The 16775-nt window shown below is 40.0% G+C and overlaps 1 protein-coding gene across 1 annotated transcript; it reads right to left on the bottom strand.

The window, feature by feature from the left end:
* Nucleotides 1–224: 224 nt before the first annotated feature.
* On the bottom strand, nt 225–1678 carry LOC115565016 (uncharacterized). Its single transcript, XM_030389947.2, has 2 exons — nt 1067–1678; nt 225–1005 (listed from the first exon to the last, which is right to left on the bottom strand). Exons 1-2 carry the CDS (start codon nt 1304–1306, stop codon nt 268–270), a joined length of 978 nt encoding a protein of 325 aa, XP_030245807.1. The 5' UTR covers nt 1307–1678; the 3' UTR covers nt 225–267.
* Nucleotides 1679–16775: the final 15097 nt, after the last annotated feature.

Below are 16775 nucleotides of genomic sequence, written 5' to 3'. Positions count from 1 at the left end.
ATATGCAATGTTCATATATTATTTGTTTGTAAGAATTACATTGAAGTATTATGACATTACTCATCTCTAATTTAAGCAACTACAGACAGGCTGTCTACGACTTCATGTGAATGACAGTCAGTCTGATTTGCAAATCAATTGGTTTTAACAGCTGTTTAAATTTCTGTTCCCTCCAAAGTGTTTAGCAAACACAATGAATTCAAAAATCATAAACTAATTAAATCTAAATGTAGGCATGCACGGGCACTTATAGCTATATTGAATTACTTATTTCTTATTATTATTGACTTTGGTGCACTTGATGCCATTCGATTGCAATTTTCGCATTATATCCAGGGCCAGTTGCTTCTTTGAATCCACACCCACACTAGGGCTTTCAATGGTGTTTTCTCGAGTATTACGACGCTTAACCTCCACGCCGCAAGCACGCAGCTTGTTCAGTATTTGCTGTGTATCGCCTCCTTTGGACGGACTCGTTGCTTGTGTGGTGACCTGGGATGGATTTTCAACTGCTGTTGGACTAATTGCTACTGGTGCTGCTCCTTCCGCTACTGCTGCTGTTGTCTTGGCTTTGGCTGCCTCGGCAGCGCGCATGGCATCCATACGCCTTAAGTCCTCAACGATATTTTCCACAGTATATATTTCGTTTTTGATATTAGCTGTCATTGGGGGCATTTGTAAGCTACCGCTCGATTTGTGTTGCTGCTGATTTGTGAGAATCATGCGTGGAGCCTTCGGCGTGGAATGTCGCATCCGCTTGGCGGGGGATTCTGGCGACTCTGAATCCGAGCGCTTCGCCTTTTCGAGATCTGAGATTGGATGACGTGGGCGGCTTTTGGCTACATTTTCTTTGGCATTGACGGGCGATTGGTGCGCCTTGTTGTTGCTGGGCAGTGGTCGACTCTCCTCGGTATACCAGCGCGGATGCTCGAGCTCGGCTTCCCAGTCAATGCTACATTTGCCATTGTTCAGAAGACGCACTGCGCTCGGCTCATAAATGTGCAGCTGCCAGAAGTATTTACTTTATAATATTTAGCTTGTACAAAAATACTGTGGACACGCCTACCTCTTGCTTGCCATTGATTAATCTTGTCTCTCGTTTCGCTTCGTCGTAGTGCAGCTCGTCAATGGACGTGACTATGTGCTTGATGCCAACGCATTTGCTGAGATGCGACTGGAAGGTGTCCATGCACAAATAATGACGCTGACAGGTTCGGCATATCAATATGAGACGCTTCTGCTTATCATAGAATATTTCTCCGAATCGCACTAGGCGCAGCGATTTAAATTTTCGATTCCCGTTCATTTGTTTTTAATTTTATATGTAGATAGAAATGTATATATTTCTTTATATACTTTCTATTTTTTTTGGCAAATTTTCTTTTGATACTTTGGCTTAAGCTCTCTCTTAAATACTGCTCATGTATTCCAAATCTCAGTTGGTTTTATCAATGTTTAACTATTTTCTTATTTTCTGTCTCTATCCGAATTTCAGTGCGAATAATTGACAGACTAGTTTTGAATGCAGCTTTTTAGGTGTTTGGAGATAAATTCTTACCAACACATACAAATTCAAGTTTTAATGAATGATAGCTGCCACTAACTTAGTTCGGTTTATGTTTATTTAATTTTATTTTCCAAGATTGTGGATTTCTACGTTCTGCTCGTAGTTAATTGGTGGTGGCACGGATATCGCAGTTCGATATGCGTTCGATATATAGTGGCCGTGCGTGAGTCGCTAGATAAATCGTTCACGCGCAGTGCTGGTAAGCATTGACTGTTGGCTTGGGCGCGCATTTGAATTTGTGGTTAGAGCACAGCCAATGAATTTTCATCGTTCATTTGTTTGTTTTGCGAACTTTCAACTTTTACTAATTTTATTTGAGTTTATGCATTTGCTATGACTTTACATTGCTTTGTTTTGTTTTACCTTGAATGGCAGTTGGCTTTTGTTGGCATTGATTAACGCCCATGCAATTGAAATTAAATCGCTTGCAAATGATTCGTACGGTTGATAGTTTTACGAAAAAATACTCGACAGCAAATGCCGCACCATTTGTTTTCCATTTTTTCACTCAGCTCTTGTCATATTACATACATACATATGTACACGGTCTGATTTTGATTCCCTGACTCGGACACTGTAGACGCAGGAAAAAAAAAACGAATCCCTTTTAATGTTTTGCGTGTCGCGGCACTTGTGCAATGTACAACCATTTTTTTTCCTTTTCTGTCCAGCCATTCGTGTGGGTCGTAAAAAGCGGTGCACATGTTTCGGATCACGTGAACACACACATGCACAAATTGGAGAAAAACTTGGACCCATAATCACCTGGAAGTCAAGCTTTAAAACTTGTGCCTCGTGTCCACTTCGTGTTGACATTAATGCTTAAAAACTATTGGAACAACAGAAGCTAATATGCATGTTTTAGTGAGTTACACTAAGAAAACGACGATGGACGCCGCACGCACAGATGTAACAAGTTCGAGAGCAGGCAACACTTTTTGCTGCAGCTGCAATTGGATTTCTCTAGCATGAAGTTGCCGATGCAGTAGCATGCAATTAAGCAAGGATAGTCAGGCCGCTGGTGGACCTGGCAACTGGCAACAGCACCTACAGTCCACTACCCATTCCCATTGCCATTCGTATGCCCCAGGCCCCATCTGTTGCCATTGCCGTTGTCGTTGCATGCTGACCATGCAAATTACGTTGCCCACAGACGCACACAGGCGCACACGGCCACAGCCACGCACACGCACACGCACACGCACATTCACACATACATGCCAGTGCATGGATACGCAGCCCTGTCACCGTTTGGTCGTGCGCTTGAGTGATGCAGTGAGACAGGCAGGCAGCCAGGCAGCGAGGCAAAGAGTGAGCGGCTGATGGCCAGAAGCTAGTCCGCACCGAGTGCATGTACGGCCAAAGTTAAGTTAAATGGACTTGCGGTGCACTCAAGCAGCCAACATGCACACACACACACACACACACACGTACAGGGCTTTAAGCGAATGCGTGCATGTGCGTGTGCGTGTGCGCCTGTGTCTGTGCCTGTGAGGTGACTGGTCTAGTCCATGTCAAGGTAGCAGCTCGACTAGTAGATTAAATTAAACGCAGCAACATTGCAGCTGCAGCTGCAGCCCAAGGTGGAGCAACTGCACCCGAGCAATGTAGAGGGACAACAACATTAAACGTGTTTACACCATGTCCGACCAGTTGATATGCCAACTGCTTTGAAATACACACGAGCACACACACACGCACACACAAGGACAGTCTGTTGGTGCACTGGACAATAAACACTTGGAATGCCACAGCGTCGTTGTCAACTATTGCCACCTTTCCTATTGTTGCCGCTTTTTGTTTACAGTTTTTTTTAGAGAGGCGCGTGTGGAAAAAAATCACTGCATACTTTCAGGTGCAGCTGCTGTCATAATACAAAACAACGAATGGACCGGCAGTTGGAGGAAGTGGAGCATGGCCAGAGGGGGCGGACTCGCGAGCTCCTGTTTGTGCGCATTGTGCGCGCCCTGACTTTGAATTAGCCTTTGGCTTGCTAAGCTACACGTTGGCCACACACACACACACACACGCTCACACACACTCACACACACTCACACAGACTCACACACGGATGCTTAGGTATACTACATTCATGTCAAAGTGCTGCATGGCTATGCAGCCAGCTGCAGCTTTGTCACAAATTCTCTGTGTGTTCACGTGTATGTGTGTGTGTGTGCCGTGGGGTCCAGCCAGTTTGGTTAGTTGACTTTTTAAAAACCATAGCACACACTTGTGCTGTCATTTGGCTGAGCATCTTGCAACTGAGCTGCAAAATATTGCTGCCCACTTGAAGGTAAGCACTGCGCACATCCACCTCTATTTAAGTTTGTTGAGAAACTTTTGAAACTGGCGCACAAGTTATTGATATAGCTCGCATTGACGGCATTATGATGGGTGATAAATGGTTAAATATCTTTTATTTATTATTACTTATGCAAATTTGCAGAAGGAGGCGTCGCAAATCATAGAAAGTGAATATATTTTCGAGCAGGAAAAGGAGCTAGTCTATCCACCTCCCTGTCCTTCTATTCTTCCGTCTATCTGCCAGCAATGTACATACGTATGAAAGTGTCGAGTACAGAACCTTTTCAGATCCCAATAAGTCCACGCAGATCAAGTTTGTATTAAATAATCCATAGCTATTCCAAAATAATGCGTAATATTTAGGCCCAACTCGCTCCAAAATCGTTTTTAAATAAAGGAATTTTGCCTTAAATTTATTAAATAAAATGTGTTATAAGAGTATAAAAATGAAATGATACAAAAATTAAATAAATATTTACAATTATATGGATTTTTATTAAATTAAATTAAAATTTTATAAAATTAAAGTTCATTATTTATTTATTTATTTTATTTTGTAGTCCCTTTATTGATATTTTATTTTGTAGTCCCTTTATTGATATTCACTTACACACATGACAGACCAGAAACATATTTGATGATCGAATTCTCCATCAAAAGAGTGCGTCATTAGGACTCTACTTTGCAAATTCGTTACAGTTATAGACCTTGACCTTACAGCTGACCTTGCAATCTACTCAAGAATTTTATTTTGGTCGATGTTAATTTAACAAAAATCGTATATGAATTTTTAGCTTCTTAAGCTGGACCCCCGTTTAATGTATTTTACTCTGCTGCTCTAAGGCTTTTCTTGGCTGCCCTTTAATACAACCGAATGGGCAGGAACATATGCAAATTATAGCCAAGATTCTTGCTACTATTAACACCAACATTTTGGCCAACTTAGACGTGAATCGAGTTCGCTATTTTCAAGGCGAATCGTCATTTATGTGATTGCTAAAGCAATTCAAGAGCTGGTCAATGCTTTAACCTTGGCTAACAACTTTCAGCTTAGACTGTCTATTTCGCACTATGGCACACAATTGCATCGCCTACAAAAAGAAAGAAAAAGAAAAGAAAAAGAGAGAGAAGCTATTCAGATACTGTTTGAACAGTTTACTATTTGCTTGCTTTAGTCCTCGTTTTGTTTACAGTTTTTAAGAAACGTTTTGCCAGTTGCTGCTTGCACTTTGCAACAACAACAACAAAAAGAGGAGGCGAATAAAAGCACAGAAGCACAAAAGAAAAAACAGCAAATGGCCCTTAGGCTGGCCGGCTTTCTATTGACCATACGAATCAAAGTTAACGGAAAACATTGCATTGCATTTTTCTGCTCCACCTGAGTTGGCAATGTCGTTTTAGCCATACGAATCAATGTCTTAATATTACGCTCATTTATTGACCAAGCGCAAACAGAGCAGCAGCAGCAGCAAAAGTCAAGTAAAATTGCTAAAAACGCTGCAACTTCCCATGTATGTGTGTGTGTGTAAGTGTGTGGGTGTGTGAGTGAGTGTAAAGAAGACTGTAGAAAAATAGACAAATGCAGCTGCGCTCACTTCCTGGATGACTGCTGGCTATGGCTATGGCTCGGCTATGGCTATAGCAATGGCTTTTTGACTTTGCCATCGACATCGACATTGACTCCAGCTCCTGCTCCGGCTGGGGCACCGGCTTTGGCAAGGCATAACAATTGCAGGAGATCGTCAATTTCCTGGCTGCCTGCAGGTAGCCAAGTTGATTACAAAGCAGTAAAATCAATAGGAAATGCAGTTAAATATTTTGCCAGCCGAAATAATTGCAGAGAACGAAACGAAACGAAACGAACGCAAAGCTAAATCAAATATGAAATGTTCACTAGGGAGTGAAAGAAAGATATTCAGAAGGAGATAGATAGAGAGAGAGGGGAAGACAGAGTTAGATTGAGTAAAAAACATTTTATTGCCGCCTTCTGCTGCTGCTGCTGCTGCTGCTGCTGCTGCCGTTGTTAGCAGAAATTATTTAATTAAAAGCTGAGAAACTGAAGCTGCAAACTGAAACTGAAACTAAAGCCGTTGCGTCTGCTAGCATTTGCAGTTGGCCAAAAAGCAAAGACAGAGCGCCAAAACTTATGGCCCGGTGTGAAAAGTTTTGCAGGCCAAGCCCGAGCTCGGCTCAACACGGCCCGGAAAGAAAACAGGTGAAAAACTTGCCTCACTCGTCTCGGCTGCCAGCTCAATGTTGGCAGCATTCAACTTGTTAAACAATTTTCGTATATACGAGTATTTTCGACAAGTTTGCGCTGTATGCTGTGAGAAATCTTTAAGATATGCCAAAAGAAGCCAAAAACGTAAGCTTTAGCAGGAGCAGCAGGAGCAATAGCAGCAGCAATGGCGGCAGCTGCAGCAGTCAGCTTCAAGCTGCAACTACAACGAGCTACAAGATACAGATACAGCTGCAGCTACTTTATGCGTCTGGTTGAAAAGTTGGGGCAGCAGCAGGAGCAGGGGCACTTCTTATAGATGGCTGTCTGGCTCAGCGTCTCTCTGTCTGTACGTCTGTCTGTCTGTCTGGCTGGCTGGCAACTTTGCTAGACAATTTTTCTGCTACTTTGCATGTCAGTGCAAATAGTCGAAAAGTTACAGCGGGTAAGTTTTGCCAGTTTGAGCAGAGCCTCCTCGTGTTGTCTTCGACATTTTGCAATTGAATTTCACACATACACATAGAGACACCCCAGGCACATGTGAGATGCCCAAGATGCCCGGTTACCTATACCTTTGCTGCTATCTATATCGAAGGCCAACAAAGAGAAACAAAATAAATAGAAAATGGAAAAAGAAGACGGTGCTAGACGCCTGTCCACACATACGGCCAGCTGCCCATTCAGATAACATTTGAGGCTATGCCATGGCATAAAGTGTGCGCTTAAAGTGCCGCCTATTGCCTATTGCCATATCAATGGCCAATGGGACGCAGCCAGCGGGCAGCTGCATGCAACAGCAACATTAAATGGACAGCTTAAAACTGGGCTATAATAAATTGACAGCTTAAAGCTAGGCGAAAGCAAATGGCAGCCGTTGAGCGGAGCGTAAATGTAAATTATACGCATATATGGGTCAGCCAGGCGCCCATTAAATCAATATGTATATATGTATATATATGTAGTGTGTTGCATTGTTAAGAACAAATGAACTGGAATGCTGTTTGACCAACGAAACTCTTGACTAAGCCAGATGAATGCAATTTGACCCAAAAGAACTTCACTCCACACTTCACTCAACTGAGTGCAAATTCTTTTGTGGAAATACTTGCGTGCGGCAGTGTGAGCCCCACAGATTACTGGCTGATAATTTACCAGAAAAGTTGACAGCAATAAGCAAACCGCTGCGTCAACACAGACAATGGCAAATAGACGCCATCCAAATGGTAATCACACCAATAAGCGTTACGGCCCCTTGCTCAAAAGCAGGCTCCGGCAAATATTTAACCCGCAAGTGGGCTGCCAAAGCCCAGTGCATCGCATCGCATCGCATTGCTCTAACCCATTCAATTCCAATATAAACATAAACATTGTGGGGGTCCAACATTTGGCAAACACAATTCGCATTTCCCATTTGCAGTTCAGCTGCAGCTTAAAGTGCAAACCGCGGCGTTGGTTTACAATTTTACCTCGCAATTAAATTTCTCTATGGCCAGGCAAATACCAATACACACACACACACACATACATACGCACACAGTCTGCGTGTTGGCATTCAAATTGGTGCTAAACAAAAATTAAATTGCAACGGCCACAAATGAAAATCGGAAAATTATCAGCTGCCAAGCAACCGGCAAATGATTTTAAACCTATTTGCCATCGAGACTCGGCGTATGCGATTCCCGTGCTTATTGAAAATCAGAGCCGGATCGACCAAAATAAAACTACAACAAAATACATACATACATGTATACATATATACACATATATATATATGTATAGCAGCTGGCTGTATAGGAAACATCATGCGTCCGGTAAATTTGTCGTTGTTCGGGTTTCTTTGCTTCCGCTGTCTCTATTTTATTTCAGTTCATTTTTTATACGTTCGCAGCGTTTGTGTAAATAAACGTTGTCCAAAAAGTCGACAGATTGTTAAAACTATCGCATAAAATCATTTTCAGTTGGACTCGCAAACATCAAAAAATTGTTTTTGACGCTATTTGATGCCAAATTCAACTATCAGTTGCTGCGTTGCTTTTACACTCGGCCTTTCTTCATAAAGTTGAGCACATAAATATGATATCCCTGCAATTCGGCGAAAATTCTATATAGAGCGTGTTTCATTTGGAGCATACGAAATGGGTAGCAACGATAATTCGGGCGCCGATGCATTTTTCAAGGATCTATCACGAATGTATGACAGCTTGGTCCAGAATTTATCAAAAATGTATCAAATATGCGTCAAGAACCTATCAGAAGCGAATCAAAAATTGAATGAGAGTGTCTCTAACATTTATGAGGACTTTATGAAGAATCAATCCAAATTTACTCCAGATTTTTTCAAGGACAAATCAAAAGATGATTAAGACTTTATACAAAATTTATGAGTAATGTATCTGGATATCAGAGTTACAAATTTATCAAAAATTTCTGAAGAATTTATCACGAACCCAAACTGGAATTTATCAAAAAAATTTTAGAACTTATTTAAAATTTAATTGGTCAAGAATTTATTGGAAATCAAGATTTTAATATTATGCAATTAAGAATCTGTCGACAATTGATGAGGATTTTTTAGAATTTATTAGAAATGTGCTTAAGAATTTATTAGGAATTTGTGCTAAATTTATAGAAAATCATCAAACATTTCTCAATACTATCATCAATTATTTATTGGAAATTTCTCATGAATTAATTAAAAGCTAACAGAGTATTTATCCAGAATTATCCATAATGTCTTATATTTTATTGTTATGAAAAACGGATTCTAGATTAGTATCTATATAAAAATCTAGGCATCGGGCTTCAAATTTGCCTTAAGTCAATTTCATTTGGTCAAATTATTTATTACAAATATTTAGGAACGTAATTATGAGCTTTTTATTATAAATTTATTTCACACAATAGATCAAAGTGTGTTGAAATAAAAATGATTTGTTGGCTGCATTAGTTTAACTGTTGAATTAGAAATAGTTTGATTTAGTACATTATTATGATCTATAATATATACTAGGTGCAAAATACTGAGACTAAGAAACAGTTAAATAACCTGAGACTTGCGAAGGCAAGAGGTAAAACCTTTGCCTAGTTATTCTATGATATATGACTATGAACACTTTGAATGTCAAGAACTGTTTTTTCACTTGCTCTGCTCTTAATGAGTTTCAGTAGATTGGCCCAGTATTATTTAGTATTATTTATTAAGTATTTTATTTTTTTAGTATTTTATTCAGCATGATAGTACAAATTCAAATTGCCACATCAAATATATTTTTTAATAAATTAAATAATAAATTCGAAACTTTTTAAAAAATCAAATGTTTATCACATCCAAAATACATATATTTACAAGTCTGTTTTCCCACTTCCCTCTCCTTGTCAAGCAACTATTTTCCAATCAGCCTATAAGCCATCATAGGCTCCGCTCTAAGCAATTTCCATTGTTGATGGAGGAGGCTTACAGAGCACTTGGCAGGAAACGATGTAATTGGCTATTAGAAGTTGTATACCCTTTGCGGGATTAAAGAGTCTAGGGTACACAAAGGCACAAATGAGTAAGAAGTGGGAATGCGAAAAGGTGTGCAGCCACGTAGCACAAATATTTGTGAACACGTGTCCAATGAGCAAAAGTGACGAGCCAAAATGTTGGCGGAGCGGTCGCTGGGGCGTGGCAGCGGGCAGGTCTATGTAACTGCAGCAGCGGCGCTTTTTCTCTTCTCTTCTGTTTTTTTTTTAGTTTCTTTTCTTTTTTTTTTGCAAATAAATGAAAAGTAAATAGCAAAGCGGCCAGCTCAGCTGCAGCTTCCTGTGGCGGCAGTCCCCCGCTGACCCCGCGTGCTGTCAGCAGAAATATGAAATAAATTTTTAAGCACAACTCGAAAAAGGCTCGCACACTATTGGTGCAGGTCAAGCGGAGTCAACGGTTCTTTTTTTTTCTCTCTTTTCAACTCATGCAGCGAAAAGCCGAAAAGCGAAAAACCCAAAGTGAAACTTTCGGCACGTACTCATGATTCATCGACGGGCCAGTTAGGGCGACGGCCAGACCAGGGACAGTCGAGTTCAATAACTGCGATCATTAGCACCAGCCAACAGGAAACAGGGTTAGTTGGGTGGTTCCTTGAGGTAGGCAAGACGATAGAGAACAGAGAAGTGAAAGAGAGAGAGAGAGAGCGAGAGCGAGAGGTCATTAGAGGTTGTTGCAAATTTAATCAAAATTTGTCAACTTCAAAAGTAACTGAGAATTAAACTAAGCGAGCAGCATAAGCTCCTCTGCATCAAAGACGCAAATTCAAATGTTTTTTTTTTGGCGGGGGCCAATCAAAGTCCAGACGCAAAAACACAGAGAGCCTGGGCCGTGCACCAGACGCTGACTTGTTGACAGCTGAGTATATTCTTAATAATGCATATGCCCAAAAACACAAAAAAACAACAAAGCAAAACATGGACGGCAACAGCTGTAAGAGTGGGAGCCAAGCTGAGGCTGAAGCTGAAGCTGAAGCCGGAGTGGCGGGAGTTGCAAAAATTTACAATTTCGCACGCCATAGCGCCTACAGAATGTCACAGCAGACGATGGATGATGAGGAGGAGGAGGATGAGGAGTGGGTGCAAGAGGGGACTGGCCCAGGCAGCAGCCGCCGTCGACGACAATCACAAAACAGACAAATCCTGCAACGACGACGAGGACGTCAACGTCGACGATGGCGTTGCTGGCGACGCTGGCAAGCGATGTACGGAAGCATGTCTCTGTGTCTGTTACGTGCCACATGTGCGTCAGATGTGGCAATGATTTGCATCGAGGTGTGGCATAAAAAACAAAACAACATACGGCAAACGGGAGAGTTGCTGTTGTCGCTGCTGCTGCTGCTGCTGCTGCTGCTGCTGCTGCTGCTGCTGCTGCTGCTGCTGCTGCTGCTGTTGTTGGTAGTCGAGTCTGGTTTGGATGTGGGGCAGAGTTATGCGCTGCCTGTTTTTATGACACATATGTGTTGTGCTTGCGGGATGGGACAGTGATGCTGGCGTTGAGACCTTTACCTATATGCGAATTTCATAACAAACAAGCGAGCAAATGAACGAACGAATGACTGTGACCAGGGAGAGCAACAGAGAGAGAGAGAGAGTGAGCAAAACAGCGGCAGCTCGTTGCATGGGGGCAAATGAGGTTGACTTTTAGGGGGCGTGCTATGCTGGCTTGTTTACTGTTGTGTCTCTGATAGGTCACACAATATAATTGAAATTTACCAGCCAGCGAGATTTTAATTAAGGTGGGTTAGGGCCATGCATTAAATATCTCTCTCGAAGCTCGAGTCGAGTCAATACGAAACCTAAAACTCACTTTTGAATTCAGAATTAACATTCCAATGGAAAACTTATAGGTTGTCAGCGTATTTAATCCGAATTAAACAATTTTTTAATTAATAATTTAATTTCACATCAAACGACATTAATAGGGCTGCTTTTGGCCACACGGCTTACGCGTTAAGTTCGTTTAAGCCGGATATTGAAATCAGCAATTATTGCATATTTAATTCGTTTGTAATCAAGTTTCAATCAGCAATGCCAATTCAACTGTGGCGTTACTTGATATTTCCAGTCCTTGAAGGTTTATACTCTGCGGGCTTTTAACTTTTTGTTAATAAACTTCGCTTGTTGCCGTGTAGATGATCTTAATCATATTGCTGCTGAAAAGGGAATTGCTACTATTTATCAATGAATACATACATGATATAATATAATCCATCAATTATCTATGCCGATAACTATATATCGATTTCGATAACTGTATGGATGACTATCTCGATACCAATTTATCAATTTCGATAACTAATTATCGACCTCAGAGGGACGATCAGACTCAGAGAAGCCCTGAGTTACGTTATATAAACATAAAAATATATAAATTTGAGACTATTCACAACTCTTCCAGTGAATTTGACAAAAATGAAACTTTAAGCTTAAGTTAAGGCAGCTGCATGACAAAAGCTGGCTGCTACAAGACTCTAAGGTACATCAATGTCAAAGACTGAATGCCTTAAAGTTTGTGGCAGTACTGACCCTCATTGCTCGTAATAGAAAACATAATCATATGATACACAGTAATATTAATGCCCATAGTTGAGGCCTTCTAGCGAATTTATGACAGAAGCAAATTCTTTGAGAATGCATGACAGAAGCTCAATGATGTGACACTCAATAAATGGTACATCTATGAAGCTTGTGGAATTATGGATCATAATTTGCTCGCTACGCTATGACTTATAAGTCATAGGCTAATGAATGATTATGGAACTGTGTTAAAGTCTTCCAGTGAATGTTACAGAACAATACTTGAAAATTGAGTTCAGACGACTGCATGACAAAAGCTGAATGCTATGACACTCGATGTTAGGTACATAAAGGCAAAATACCATGAAACTTTTGGAAATAATGATCAACATTTCTGACGAAATAGAAAACATGATTGATATGATTCACAGAAATATAAATGCTATTAGTTTAAACCTTCTAGCGAATTTATGGCAGAAGCTATTGCTTTTAAACTGCATGACAGAAGCTGAATGATATGACACTCGATGGATGGTACATCTATGAAACTAGTGGAAGCTTGAATCTTAATGTTTAAGAGTCATCGACCATCAGATTTTCAATAAGTACATAATTTCATATACATAAATATATAAATATGAAATTGTGCACAACTCTTCATCGAAACTTGAAACTTGAGTTAAGGCAGTTGCATGACAAAAGCTGGCTGCTACAAGACTCTAAGGTACATTAATGTCTATGATTGAATACTTTGAAGCTTGTGGCAGTACCAACTCACATTGCTCACGAAATAGAAAACATAATCATATGATACACAGTAATATAAATGCCTATAGTTGAGACCTTCTACCGAATTTATGGCAGAAGCGAATTCTTTGAGACTGCATGACAGAAGCTGAATGATATGACACTCGATGGATGGTACATCTATGAAACTAGTGGAAACTTGAATCTTAATGTTTAATAGTCATCGACCATCAGATTTTCAATAAGTACATAATTTCATATACATAAATATGAAATTGTGTACAACTTTTCATCGAAACTTGAAACTTGAGTTAAGGCAGTTGCATGACAAAAGCTGGCTGCTACAAGACTCTAAGGTACATCAGTGTTTAAGATTTAGTACTTTGAAGCTTGAGGCAGTACTGACGCTCATTGCCCACGAAATAGAAAACACAATAATCAGATTCACAGAGATATAAATGCTCTTAGTTTATGCCTTCTACCGAATTTATGGTATTCTTTGAGACTGCATGACAGAAGCTCAATGATATGCCACTCAATGGAGGGTACATCTGAAATTTTTGGAAACATTGATCATAATTTGCTGGCTAAGTATAAGGCGTCGACTTATGAATGATTATGGAACTGTGTTAAGATCTTCCCAAGAATGCTATAAAACAAAACTTGAAACTTTGGTTAAGACAACTGCATGACAGAAGCTGAATGCTATAATAATGCTTATGATTTATTAACGTCTATGTCCATGTCTATACCGATTAATACATATCTATATCTTTATCTCCAGCTGAATCTGTCTATATATGTATGTATTTATATAAATCTATCATCATTTAAAGCCATAATTGAAATTGATTTTGTTCTAGCCAATCTATGCTCAAGTGACCATTGGAAGGGCAGCAGCATACATACATATATATTGTATTGCTTTCGGCTTGCGACCTTTGCTAATGTCGCTGTTTGGGCATCACATGTCGAAAATGCTAATAACACTTGGCTACGCTCTATACTTGGCGGCAATTTCTAATCATTGCGTTTTAGGCCAGGCTAAGCTCAGTATCGGCAGCAGCAGCAGCAGCAGCAGCAGAGGTAGCAGCTGTTGCTGCAGCAACTGTTGGTCTAAACTGGCCATTAAAATGCACGGCAACGATGCGGATAAGGGCGAAACACTTCCGGCTAATTCGCACTGGCAACAATGTCTCAATTTCTATCGGTTCTCGACTTTTATTAGAGAAAGAACAAAAACAAAAAAATGAAAATAAGTAACATAAACATAAGCATAAAATTTAATGCGAATAATAAAAGCAAATTAGCCACAACAAACGGTGGAGAGATGAGTGCAGCGGGGGCAGCGGGTAGCAGCGTATGGAGCTCCAGCGGCTTAGCTTGGTGGGAAAAAATCCAGGCCTATAAAGAGAGCAATATATAAATACATTTATAAATACCCTTAGCATGGGTATCAATAATATTGACAGCCATCGACAAAAGCGAAACCAATAATAAGCTCATTCAAGTTCATGTAAAATGCTTTAGTGGCTCTGGCTGGGTCTGGTACAGAAAGAGAGAGGGCGGCGCGCGGGGGCGTCTAATTGGCGTGCGAAGCAGCCAAGAGATGTGAAGAGATAAATTACGCGTGTATCTTTAAGGTCGGCCTACAACGAAAACTGTCAATGCGCGTTTATGTTTGTGTTTGGGCTTAGGTTCCGCTGCGGTCGCCCCACTAGATGTGCTGGAGGAGTGGGGGGCAGTAGCAGTAGCAGTGGCAGTGGTAGTTGGGGTCGGAGTGGATGGTGACAATGTCTGTGGAGCTGCGCTAATGAAATCAGACAACATTAACTGAGAGACGCCGGCAGCCAAGACGACGACGACGACGACGGCGAAACGACACCAAAAACCGAACCAAATGAGGGAGCGGTGCCAACAGGTGAGCAGTTGAGTGAATTAGATGGGCAATTGTTGCATGCAGAAGAAGCTGAGTTATGAGAAGCCATCTTTCTGTCTCTCTCCCTCTCTGTCTATATGTAGCTGTGTGTGTCTGTGTGGCCAGGGGCTGTTAACGTTTCATGTGACGGAACTTAAATAAATGTAATTTGTGTGGTTATTGACGGTGGTAAGCCATGGGGCCATAACGTAACAGGCTGCCTATTACAGGCTATTGAATTTCACAGTGTGCGCGCGTGTGTGTGTGTGTGTGTGTGTGCCTACCCGAAGACGGAACCGGAAGCCAAAGCTCTAGCTTACAAGTTGAGCATAGGCATTTAATAAACAATCAAATCAATTTTATAGAAAAACTTCATAATTAAATAACAAAACAATTTGTCTAATATTAATTCAACATGCGCATCACAGCTGACTACAGCTGCTGCTCCTGCCCCAACGAGAAATTGAGGGCGCCTACCAAAAATCAATAATCAATGATATATGACCTTTAAGAAAATAATAACAGCTTGTTCTTGACTAAGTTCTCTTATATGCATGTGTTGGAGCGAGAGGCATATACGATATTCTGTTACTACTCCTTCTATTACTGCAGCTCCTGCTATTGCTAATATTTTGCCCTTAAGACTACTATTTCCTTTTAAAATCTACTACTATTATTACTATTACTACTCCTACTACTATTGATAATGCGACAAATATTATTTATACTGCTGTTACTACTACTTTTACAATTTCTACTATAATACTAGCTCATCAAGTTTTTAATACCATATTTCTATTTTCTACTACTTTTCTTACAGTTACTACGACTACAACTATTTGTAGTGTTACTACTACTACCACTACTACAATTCCGCTGTTACTACATTTTTAACTACTATTTGTACTTCTACTACTTCTTCTACTACTGTTTGTACTTCTACTACTTTTTCTACTACTATTTTTTATTTTAATATTACAGCATTTCCCATAACTATTACTATTTTTTTGCTATTGCTACAGCTTTTTTTATTACTTTCATTGCTAGTATAATTGTAATACTACTACTACTACTATTACTGATACTACTATTCCTAGTTCAAGTACTACTATGACCGCTGCTAATAATATTAAAACAAGTTCTACTAAATTTACTGCCATTACTTCTAGTATATTACACTACTACTACTCCTTAATGTGCAAAGAATAGTCCATAGCATTAAATTAGCATACAAATATTCTGGAAATCATTTATTGTAAAAATAATATATAATAATAATATTTTATGTTTCTTACTTTAACTCATAAATTGCTTCCAACAATAACAAATTGAAAATCATGCATAACAGTATTTTCTTTTTTAATACGAAATATTTAATATCCAGTGTAAATCCAACTTTCAAATATTCTAGGCAGTTCCCAATTTTTGTTGCTGCGCGATTCCTGGAAATACAAAATTTAGGGAACTGACAATTTGATTCATTTATTCAATTCGATTTCGCTAGAATTACGCGGCACAGCAGCTAACTACTTGAAAAGCTAACCGTATTATAAATTCCAAAGAATTTGTAAAATCGAATCTGAAATTAACTTCCAGCTGGCCTCGCTACACTGTCCTTTTGAGTGTACTTGTTATAATCTCTTGGCTTCAGTAAGCTCTCAAAACAGTTTTGTTGTTTCTTTTGCTGTTGTTGTTGTTGTCGGAATCATAAGTAAAGCAAGAGCTTATCGCACAAAAAACATTGCTGATGAATGCATTGCTCGCTGCAGCATGTTGCAAGTTGCCCGCTGCCCGTTGGCCGTTGCCCGTTGCCAGTTGTTCGTTTGCTGTCTGCAAATCCGCTAGCCAAGCAAAGCGAAGCGACAAAAACTTTTCAATTAGTTATGCTCACAACTTCATAATGCAAAGCCAAGCGGACAAACAGTAATACCAAATTTGCAAAACAGCCAATAAGTAATCCAACAAACAAACTATGAACCAAC

This window comes from Drosophila navojoa, chromosome 5 (genome assembly GCF_054131105.1).
Source record: "Drosophila navojoa isolate 15081-1374.11 chromosome 5, UAZ_NAV_1.0, whole genome shotgun sequence".
In the NCBI taxonomy this organism is placed as follows: Eukaryota; Metazoa; Arthropoda; class Insecta; order Diptera; family Drosophilidae; genus Drosophila; species Drosophila navojoa.
Note: the sequence above shows the minus strand (reverse complement) of the source record. Positions and strands in the feature narration are given on the sequence as shown.